We start from the raw sequence: 11,419 nt of genomic DNA, 5'->3' as shown, positions 1-11,419 counted from the left end.
TTGGATGGATCTCACAAGCTCTATGTCTCTTCCCAGTCTTAAAAAGCAAAAGATATATATTAAAAAAAATTAAAGATACAAAGCAACCTAATACTTAGTGCTCTTCACATTTCTTCTTGATTGAGGTAAATGCATCATCATTCAAATGACTTACACTTTGGTTAATTGAATAAGTTTGATAATTACTACACTGCTTGAAAAGAAGGGAATCTTGGAGATTGACAAGGACTAGAATGATAAAAAGAAAGTTTAGCAAAGTTGCTCATCAAACAGTGTCAAGAACTAGATTATAATAGCCCCACTAATCATCCAACATAAGTCTTTCTTTTTTGGCATTTTGATTCTTTTTCTTATTATATGCATGTTATCACTTGGATCCAACTTTTAATTTGTTTCTAAACCTGTGGATTGAATATACCTGCATGCAATCATATAAGTTTCATTTTTTTTAAAGAGTTCTTAGACTATGTTTAGGTATTTATTTTATTTTGTTTTTTATTAAAAAAAGTATGAACAAATCTTATTTACACTCAATTTTTTGGTTTGAAGTAGAGTTTTCTGGAGGGAGATTGATGTTGACATATAAACAAACTACTTTTCTGATGTAGTGTATGCATAAAAAATAACATCAAATTTAGGTTCAATTTTTTGTTTTCATTTATTTTATTATTTTTTTTAAAAAAATTATTAAACTATAGAAAATTATTACATGATTGAGACGAAGTGATGTATAAATGTGGTGAGTTGTCCAACATTGTCTTTAAAATTCTATCATCTTTATTATAAGATTTTTTTTTATAAACCTTAAATTTTTAAAGATATTTTTGTATTTTTCTTTAAAAGTGAAGTTACCTTTGCTACCACTGCATCATTTTCAAGTTTTTATATGAAATTATTTAATTTGGCTACTGTACCATACCCACAAAAATTAAAAAGCGGTGCTCATGAATTGATAAAAGCCACCAACCATACCCTTACACCACCAAAACAAACAGGAGAAGGAACAAGAATGCTGATGAAAAGTTGTACAAATTAGAGATAAAATACAAAAAAAAAAATTAAAAAAAATAATTTGAGGCAACAATAATTTTTATTTTTTTTTATTTTATTATACATTAATCCTCCATTATTGTCATGGACAAGGGAATCTTCTCCTTTTAGCAACCTATCATGTATATCTTTGCCACCTTGCCCTACTCATCCACATCTTTCCAGCCTCTTCCTTCTTTTCACAGAGAAAGAGAAGAGAGATCTAAAAGAGCTAAAGAGAAAACAAAAGCTTAACAAAGTTCCCCCATTCAAGTTTCTTTTCCACCATTACCTTTTAAGCTAAGTAAACAAATAAGCTCTTCACTTTTTACCTGAAATTCAAAAAGGTTAACAATTCATTAATTAAAAAAAAAGAATGAATTAAAAAGCATATTAGAGTATATTTAAGTATATTCACCACCACTTGCAGACTTTCGGATGAAGGAGAGGAAAACAATTATGAGAATAACTCCGGCAACGATTCCGATCACAATCGCCCAGTTTTTACTAGCATCATCATTCGCTGTAAATATATAAAAAAAAAAAGTTATGTAATACGATCTTAGTAATAATTTTTTTGTGATAATATATATATAAAAAAATGCATCCTGTATTAATTTTATGTTATTATTGGAGAAGGAAAGAACTTTTTGGCATATACGTTGTGGGATGAGTTACTATAATTCAAGGAATGGTGTGAGGACCTCATTCAAAGAAAGTTAAGTGAATGAGGATGACCCCAAGTTGTCCACCAATTAGTGTCCTAGGTGCTTCCAAATAGTATTTAAGAGAACCTTGTCTTTATTAGCCTGTGGGATTAGGACTTTGAACCATGCTTCTTCTAACCCAAAGATTCACATTCACCATACTCAATGAGTGGAGAATCTTTGTCACCTACTGTGGCTAATTTTATATTAATAAAATAAAAAAAATAAAATAAAATATGATTTTCTATGGAACTAAATTATAGATGATAAGTTTTAAGTAAGATTAGTGTGTTGAATGAATATATTTTTGGGTCTTAATTGATATGGAAGACTAGCTTGTACTTCGACTTCAAAACTAGTTAGGCTTAACTTGGCCCACTTATAGTAGACTTGATTAATATGAAGTTTGGACTTGGTCACTTGGCAAGCATTCAAAGCATGCAAACCGACTCCAAACTCGCTATAAATTAGTGACTAATATAAAAAATAATCATAAAATTATTTTTTAATTTCTAACTAAATTTAAGAAAATCAAGATAGCAAAGCAGCATGTGCTTTTCTTTATGTTGGTTTAAATCAAGAAAACAAATAGACTAAATTTTCTTTTAGACTTTTACTTTAATTTCATCATATTGTCTCCTTAACCTCACTTTTCTTTCTCTATCCCCCAAAAATAAATAAATAAAACCCTTACTAATCATGCACTACCCCAACCAAAACCAAAAACTCTCCAAATAATCAATCACACGTCACCCCCCAAAAATATTAATAACAACAACAACAACATAACAAATACTTTGATCATCCAAAACCAAACCCAAGCCAAACCTAAACCTTAAACAATACCATTAATCAAATCACTCACACTAATATATATATATATATATATATATCTATCTATATATGGACCCCCAACCCCACACAAGCACACAAGCACACACACATCAAAGCAAGAACAAGAACAAGAACAAAGAAAAGAAGAAGAACAACAAGAATAAACCCGGACCACAGGCGGTGGCCGGAGAAATGCTCTTACCACCACCACCACCACCACCACCACCAATACCTCCACCACCACCACCGTTAGACATACGGCCATAATCACCAGAAGACCAGAACCTGGCATAGCACTTTCCCAAGTACACATCACCACTAACAGCAAAAGAACAGCTGCTCTTCAACTGCACTATGGCAGCAGAGACACAGTCACCACACTCCTTAGCATTAATATCCCCAACACACTGTGAGATAGCTTGGAAGTTCACAGCACCTCCAGTTCTATAACTAGAACTCACCGGAAAACCTCCACCTCCACCACCTTGTTGAAGCTGGCTCAAGGCGGCTTCTCTCATGCTAAGCATGTTAGGGTCATAAACCCCATTGATGGATAAGGCTTGGCCACACTTCTTGTAGACAAGGGTGGTGTCTAGAACGCCAAGAAAGGACTCGTTTCCATAGCGGAAATAACATCCTTGGAGTTGGAGGGCGGCGCCTACTGCGGAAGGACAGAGAGCGGAGAGTTGAGAGAGGGAGGAGTGGATGCAGGATTGGCAGTCTGAGAGGGAGAGGTCACCGCGGCACTGGTAGAGGCCGTAGGCAGGGGAAGAAGGGGAGGCGTTGGAGGCAGTGAAGTTGGAGAAGGAGGTGAGAGGAGAGGAGGTAGAGATGGAGGAGAGGATGGAGTCTACGTTGAACTCGTAGGGAGAGCCTGGTGTGTATTTGAGCTGAGAACAACCGGCGTAGACGAAGGCTGTTGGGTCGTCGGAGAGGGACGGTGGTGGAAGGGCGGTGAGGAGGAGGAGGAGAAGTAGAGGGTGAAGGTGGTTAGTGGCCATTGTGTGGTGATTGAAGAGAGGTTTGTGATGGTTGTGAGGGAGTTGAGGACTAGTGTTTTATGAGAGGAGAGAGTTTCATACGGAGAGTTTGGACCATTTGTGACTTGTGGAGTGTTTTATATAATGGGCTTATTTTTTATTTTTTATTTTTTGTTGGCTTGAGTGCCCTTGTAAACATGGTTAATTGCCTAATATTACTCTTGGGGAATATATATATATATATATTTGTTTATATATATTCCTTTGGCTGAAAATTGAGTAAAGGATGATATAAAAAGAGTAATTTTTTTTTTCTTTTTATAGATTTTAATACAGTTTGTAAATTGACTTTTAATAATAGAAGAGTATATAAGTTAATAAAAATATTTTATGAAAGTATATAGGTAAATATAATTTTTTTAAGAGGGTATTAGCAATGCGAATTTTATAGGAATTGAAGCAATTTTCCCCCTTATATAACACATCATTCTTTTGAGTTTTATGATATGTGAACTAAAATAAAAAATAAAAAATTGTTTAGATTAAATTTTAAAAAATTAGGGTTATGGTTTTTTAATAGCTTAGGGAGTATTCGTGAACTATTAGTTAAAAACAGAAATATGTTTTTGTAGTTTAGGAATGAAACAAGTTTAGAACTATTTTCAAAAATTTTCTCTTAATTAGAGGAGTTAAGTACTTTCCTTTTTGTTTTTATCAAAAATACTTTCCTTTTTGGGGGCAGTGAGAGAGAAAAAGAGAGAGAGAGAGAGAGAGTGAACAAAAGTAATCATAACTTAATAAATACTTTCAATTTTCATACATAAACTCTGGAGATTTTTAAATATATAAAAAAATTATTTTTAAAAATGTTTTTTTAGTGTTTTTAATTAATAGTATTTTTTTTTAGTATTTTTTTAAAAAAATTATTTTTTTAAATACATAAACTCTGGAGATAGTGTTTTTAATTAATAGTAGTTAGTAAAAAAATTATACTAATATAAATTTGTGGTTTATCCACTTTATTCAAAAACAACTATACTAATAATTTTTATAAGAGAGTTGATAATTTATTCATTTGTAGGAGTAATATGGGATATGTAGTCTACAAGACATAGTTCAACTCATTAGTGAAGACTCTTGGAACAACAAGAGTAAGAAGTCCCTCGAGAGGTGACTAATATAAACTATAAAAAATCTATTTTGATATTTCAGAAATAACTAATTGCCTATAAAATAATTAAGACTCTAGAAGGAAAATGATTGGTAGTTTTATAGAAGACTTGATCAAAAACTTATCCAATAATTATCAACAATAGAAAATTTATAATCAATAGAGAAGAGAATTCAAAGGAAGGAAAGATGATCAAGAGTTAGCTGATGATAAATGAGAATCTTTGTAATAGAAATTGGTTTACTTGGACAATCTTTATCATTTGAGGTCGTCAAAGACAGGCAACTTAAGAAAAGCTTGAGCAGGTATTCATACATGTCATCATCTTATGAAAGGTCTATACTAGTCTTATTCATTTGCTTGATAAACAGCAACTTGCAAAATGAGTGAGTCAATGCCCATTCAAGACCGCACTTTATAATTAAGTCTTCTTTCATGTGCAAAAGAAGAAGAAGAGGTGCGTGTTTCACTCTTTTTTGACTAGCTAGCTAGTCTAATTATATATGTACTCTTTATTGCATCTATTCATGTACTAGTTTTTATTTATTTTTTTTCAATGGACACATTAATGCAATTATTGATAGAATACTTGTTCAAAGATTTGAATGCGTCAAATTAAGCTTATAAATGAGAGACAAGATGGTCAAGAGAAGTTTTAGTTTGCTTGTTTAATTTTAGTGTTAAATAACTCGTCACCCATATGAAAATGAGGGGTAAATACTAATGGTAGGACAATCTTTGCATTACTGATTGTTTTTTTTTTCTTTTAAATTTGTCACACATTTGAAATTAAAGATCCGTTTTGTTACAATTGAATTAGTTTAGGATTTTTTTTAAGAAAATACATAAGTGTAACAATGGGGGATATGCGCACAGCCAAATATAAAACATCTTGTTGTGCATCCTCATCCGACATGGAAATTGGGTTTTCATTAATTTTGTTTTTGTAAAAAATATATATTAATGTGAAATAATTTATTTTTAATATATAAATTATTTGCACTGGAGGGAGATTGTGTGAAAACTAAAGATGTAAACATATTACGAAAATGCTAAAATATATTCAAATATTTGATAAGTTTATATATTTATGTATTGAATGATTATTATTTATAAAAAAATTATAAAGTGTATCACTTAATCATTAACACAGGGAGAATAAATTTTAAAAAAAATAAGTAGGTGAATAATAATAATAATAATAATAATAATTATTATTATTATTATTATTATTGTTTCTTTTTATAAAGTAACATAGATCCTCCATTTGCACATTAATGAACAATTTCAGCAACTTTTCCGGACAGCTGTGGTATCTTTTCTTGTATCTAATGTTAAGTCTAAGTTTGGAATGAATATTTCACTTTAATTCATAGTGTCATGAAAAATGGATTACTAAAGCAAGCAACTACACCAAGGTATATATATTCTCTATTTTTGTATTTTTTTTAATGAATCAGGGACCAACTGTGCCACATTTATTAACAATTCAATAAAAATCATATGGTCCGTTCTATATATATGAATATTTCTCAAACTTGTATTATTATTATTATTATTATTGCTACGGGGAATAGTAAAACAAAAAAACTTTGAAATTTGCTTGGTCTCAGGACGTTTGTCGCCTATTTGTAAAAAAAAAAAAAAAATTCTTGGTCCTTCAATCTAGCTTTGGATTAGGAAGCATGCTCCATAATATATGCAGAAGGAAACTAGTTGATATAATCAAATATCATTAAGAAAAAAAAACTTATTAGCATGTGAAAATTGCTTGTTGGAAATTAAAAATCATGTTGCATACTTGTGAATAATCTATAAACCATTTTTCAAAGAATAGCAGAGACAATTTGTGTCTAAAACGTTTGGTTGCTTTCTTTTTTATACTGTTGATGTTCATTATTTAATCAATTCAACTTGCCGATACTTCCCTTGTCCAACTCAATGTCGATAAGCTTTAGTTAATAATATATTTGATAAAATGATAAATATAATAGAATAGCACTATTGGTGATGTTTGATATGATGAATGGATTGATGGGGAATGCTCCCTTAGATGCTTTAGGAGTTGACATTTAATTTTATGTATTTTTCACACTAAATAAATATCCATATGGAAAAGTTCAAAATCAAAACCAAATAAAATTCTTAAATTAGAACTCCAGAAATTAGAATGGTTAGAAAATTGGAAGGTTTTTTATTTTTTATTTTTATTTTTTTTTAAAAGGTAAATAAACCACTTCAATTAAAAAGAAAACTGATATAGACACCCACAAAAAGCCACACCCAAACACGAAACAGACCCAGGACTACAGATCACACCACAAGAAGTGGAAACAAAAAGAAGAGGAACAGGGGAACAGACAAACAAGAAAAGAAACAACAACAAACAGGCCGCCACAACGAGTCTGGAGAAAGACAGAAAGACTACTCCGTGATCTAAATCAGAGTCTCCTCAGAAGGAACGGCTCCTCCTGACTCGTTAGAGGGAAAGACTCCTCCAACCTCCTCCACCTGGGGGCCAGCATAATCCAGACATCGGTGGATGGCGTCACAGGGTTCCCTCAATTTCTCTCTAGGACCCTCAAAAGCTGTAGAGAATCAAGATAATAGCATACGATCAATTTTCCTTGTTAGAACATGAGCAGACAAGCAAATAGCATTAAAGATGCAATCATTTCTAGTAATCCAAATATTCCACACAATTGCTTTGACCACTAAATCCCCCATGTCTCTACAAGTCGGTCTCACAGCGGACCTCCAGGAACCCCACACCAAAGACATAGAAACGGGCGGTTCAGGGATATGTAGGATCTCCACGTAATGTCTCCACACCCGTCTCGCAAAAGAGCAATGCAGGAAAAGATGGTCCACCGACTCCGTTCCGGCATGACACAAAACACATGTAGCAGTTGGGAGCTTATTGCATCTACGTTTTTTCTAAATTCTCAAGCGAGAGGATCCTATCTTGCCAGATAAGCCAGTTGAACACATTAATCTTTTTGGGACAGATATTGCACCAAAAAAATCACGCTATGGGACACCGACGCCCCCCCTCAATCAGAAAATTATAAAAGGATTTCACTGTAAATTTACCATTCCCTGCAAGTTTCCACCATTTTCAATCTCCGGAACTAACAAAGGATCCACGAAGCCGTGTCCTAATAGCCTGGATTTCAGGATCGTTCGAGAATGGGGCAAGATCCAAGAGACTCGAGAGCTCAGAAATTGTTTCGTTGGGTACCCTGGTCCTACTGAACTCAACCGGCCAAATGTACATAGGCGCACGACCATCAACCCACCGATCTTTCCAAAAAAAGGTCTCCGTCCCTGAATTGACACCTTGCAAAACACAACCTCTCAGGGCCGGGAGACAGCTTGGTTGAAGCAGTGTAAATCTAAAATACCCCATCCTCCTAACTCTCGGGGTTGACAAAGATTCTTCCAAGCAACCAACCTGCATTTAGGGTGCTCAATGTCCGGCCCAGTCCACAAAAAATCTCTACGAATCCGATCAATCTTCTTAATAACACAATAGGGGACCCTAAACAGAGACATCCAATAAGTAGGAATTGCTGAGAGGACCGAATTAACCAAAGTAAACCGTCCCCCAAACGACAGGTGTCGCACATTCCACGAAGCAAGACATTTTCTGACCTTTGAGACGAGCTCTTCCCAATCTTGCTTCCGTGGTCTTTTTACAGAGATCGGCATACCCAGATAAATAACTGGAAGCAAACCTATGGCGCAACTCAAGGTGTCTGCCGCAGCCGTCTCAGGTAGCTGATCCCGCGACGTTGAGTACAGACAAGTTTTAGCGAAATTCATAGCCAACCCTGTCAACCCCTCAAAGACATACAACAAGAGCTTAACCACATGCAAATCCTCGAGACCACCCGTGGTTAAAACCAGGAGATCATCAGCGTAGTGAAGATTGCATTTACCGCCCAACTCCCCTAAAGGCACTCCAACAAGCACCTTGGATCTCAGTGCATGGGAGAACATTGAGCAAATGGCATCCATTACCAACACAAACAACATGGGAGATAAAGGATCCCCCTGTCTTAAACCCCTTTGGTAGCGAACATATGCATTTGGAGCACCATTCATCAAAATAGTAGCCTTAGACGAGAAAAGAATGCTTTTAATCCAACCAATCCACCGATCACCGAACCCCCTGGCTTTCAATAAGTCAAACAGAAAATTCCAGTCTACCATATCAAATGCTTTAGAAAAATTCACTTTCAGAATGTGACCTGCAATCCTACGTTTGTGTAAGCTGAAAAGCAATTCTTCCGCAGTGGCGATATTATCAAGGATGCAGCGTCCTTGCATGAAAGCCAACTGCTCCGTCTCAACCAACTCATTAAGAATCTTACTAAGCCGAGAGGCCAACAGTTTAGATAAGATTTTTAGTGACGAGTTTATCAGACTGATGGGTCTGTAATCACCGGGGGTTTCCGGGGCAACCACCTTAGGAATCAAAACAATATTGGCCAAGTTGACCTTCTCCAGATTAGCACTATAAGAATAGAAATCTTCACAAAGCCGGAGCAGATCCGAACTAACAGCATCCCAATTTTGTTTAAAGAATTGTATGGGGAAACCATCCGGTCCCTGCAGCTTTGTCCCCCCAAAAATCAAATACTGCTCTTTTGACTTCCTCCATCGTGAAAGGCCTTTCCAATCCCTCAAGATCAACTAATCTCTTATGACCAAAAAGTTTTTGCATATCAATCCGAAGTCGAGCAGATCGACTACACCCAAACTGCGTTTTAAAGTGCTCCGCGAAAATTCTTCCAATTTCATGAGGAGTCTCAACACTATCGCCATTCAATCTCATCCGAGGTATGAAATTACGGTTCTTGCGGCAATTAGCAACTGTATGGAAGAATTTTGTGTTCTCGTCACCTTCTTTCAACCATTGCATCTTAGCTCTTTGATTCTAATACATTTCTTCCTGCTTACAAATATCACTCAGGTTCGCCAAAGTGCAGTTCTCTTTCCTCTCCTCCTCCGCAGTAAGCCTTCTTGATTCCTTCACTATATCCCAGGCCTCAACATCATTCAATAAAGCAAGTTTTTTGAGCTTAATCGACCCAAAGTTAAACTTTGCTCAATGCTGCAATTTCTTCCTAACTCCAACCACTTTTTTTGAAAGGATAAAAGCCCCACAGCCCACCGGTGCGATCCCAGACCACCAGCTATGAACAAGATCTTGAAAGCCCTCAGTGGTAGTCCAAGCCAATTCAAAACGAAAAGGCCTTGGAAAGAAAGAATGCGATCCTACCTCCAGTCTAATCGGCACATGATCAGATCCAATTCTGAGGAGACAGTTCTGAATCACCCTAGGGAAGCATGCTAACCACTCATTATTCACAAGAAATCTATCTAATTTGACTCAGATCGGCTCTTCTTGGCCATTAGTCCAAGTGAATCTTCTTCCCAGCGCGGGCGGCTCCTGCAATCCCAAATCGTGCATAAACAAATTTGCACAACGTATGTCCTCCAAATTGGGACTACCCGACGATTTGTCCCCCGTATCAAAGATAGCGTTAAAGTCCCCACAAATCACCCAAGGCCGCGGAGGGACCCCAAGTCTGTTTCTCAATTCAACCCAAAATTCCTGTTTGCGAGGTCGCTCATTGGGCCCATACACCACTGACATCTCCACTGAATATTAAAATTCTTCGAGGTAAAATCAACCGTTCGACTAAACTCCCCGTGCTAGACAATTAACCCCTGTAAAATCACGCTATTCCAACCTATCGCGATGCCACCTGCCGTTCCTCTGGCGGGTAAAAATGAAAATTGATCCAGATGGCGTCCACCAATCTCCCGCTAGGTAGCTTGATTGATCTCTTCCAATTTTGTTTCTTGAAGGCAACAAACATCGGCATGATGAATTGCCAAAAAGTCCTTAACTAAATATCTCTTCGATGGCCTACCTAGCCCCCTAACATTCCAATTTAGAATATTCATGGACAACCTATTAACACCCTCGACCCTCCATAGAGGTCGACTCGAGCCCCTCAGGGCTGCACACGTGAGACTTCTAGAGCTTTATCGCCATCACCATCCACCCCTTTTTTCTTTGCCAATTTGGGTATCTCAACCACGTAACCCGCTTCCTCAGTGAATCTTGAGGAGGGTTTCTTTTGCCGCTCACTCTTCCTTGTTCTAGTAGGATGCCCCATCTTGGACGTATTACTTTCCACATGCAAGTCTGGCAAAAGTTTTTAAGTTGCTTTCAAACTCTATCAACGAATCATCAGAATTGATGTCCATATCAGTCGACACAGAATCAGAGGACCGAGACTCAGAAATATCCCCTTCTAGTTTCAAATTCGTGCCACTGATATCTCCTTTAACTCCGGACGCCGATCCCGGGACCAGGGCCCAAACTCCTGCCAAGAATTTCCACACAAATCCCACCGGTGGAGCCACAGTAGAAGCAACTGATTTATCTCTGAAGTTAACCCCTGACAGCAGCTGTTCCAGTGCACTGTCACTCCCCACCTTAGAGGCCGCTACACCTGTAAAGGCCCCCATGTCTCTCTCCTTACATCCATCAGGCCCAACAACCCAGTCGGGCCCACTATCCCTTAATTTCCCACTGTCCCGGTCCATTTGATGCTCCACCTCACATAAAAGCACTGGATCCACCGATAATCGGCCCATATCTTCAGTGGGCCCAACCA

At 36.6% G+C, this 11,419-nt stretch overlaps 1 protein-coding gene across 6 annotated transcripts; it reads right to left on the bottom strand.

The window, feature by feature from the left end:
• Positions 1-949: 949 nt before the first annotated feature.
• LOC120281668 (plasmodesmata-located protein 6-like) lies at positions 950-3,752 on the bottom strand. Of its 6 annotated transcripts, none has more exons than XM_039288363.1 (3): positions 2,743-3,752; positions 1,451-1,552; positions 950-1,361 (listed from the first exon to the last, which is right to left on the bottom strand). In XM_039288363.1, the coding sequence occupies exons 1-3, from the start codon at positions 3,569-3,571 to the stop codon at positions 1,351-1,353; spliced, it is 942 nt and encodes a 313-aa protein (XP_039144297.1). In that variant the 5' UTR covers positions 3,572-3,752; the 3' UTR covers positions 950-1,350. The 6 variants fall into 6 exon arrangements, with proteins under 6 accessions (XP_039144297.1, XP_039144296.1, XP_039144299.1 ...); XM_039288362.1 differs by having other exon boundaries at positions 1,448-1,552; positions 2,743-3,743; XM_039288365.1 differs by having other exon boundaries at positions 1,448-1,552; positions 2,776-3,734.
• Between the last annotated feature and the right edge of the window lie 7,667 nt (positions 3,753-11,419).

Source organism: Dioscorea cayenensis, chromosome 18, assembly GCF_009730915.1.
Source record: "Dioscorea cayenensis subsp. rotundata cultivar TDr96_F1 chromosome 18, TDr96_F1_v2_PseudoChromosome.rev07_lg8_w22 25.fasta, whole genome shotgun sequence".
Lineage (NCBI taxonomy): Eukaryota > Viridiplantae > Streptophyta > Magnoliopsida > Dioscoreales > Dioscoreaceae > Dioscorea > Dioscorea cayenensis.
Note: the sequence above shows the minus strand (reverse complement) of the source record. Positions and strands in the feature narration are given on the sequence as shown.

Coding starts and splice junctions, on each gene's coding strand:
- LOC120281668 (XM_039288362.1), bottom strand. CDS start 3,571: ATGGCCACTAACCACCTTCACCCTCTACTTCTCCTCCTCCTCCTCACC. Junction 1,553..2,742: donor TTCTCCGGCCACCGCCTGTG/GTCCGGGTTTAT, acceptor ATATATTTACAG/CGAATGATGATGCTAGTAAA.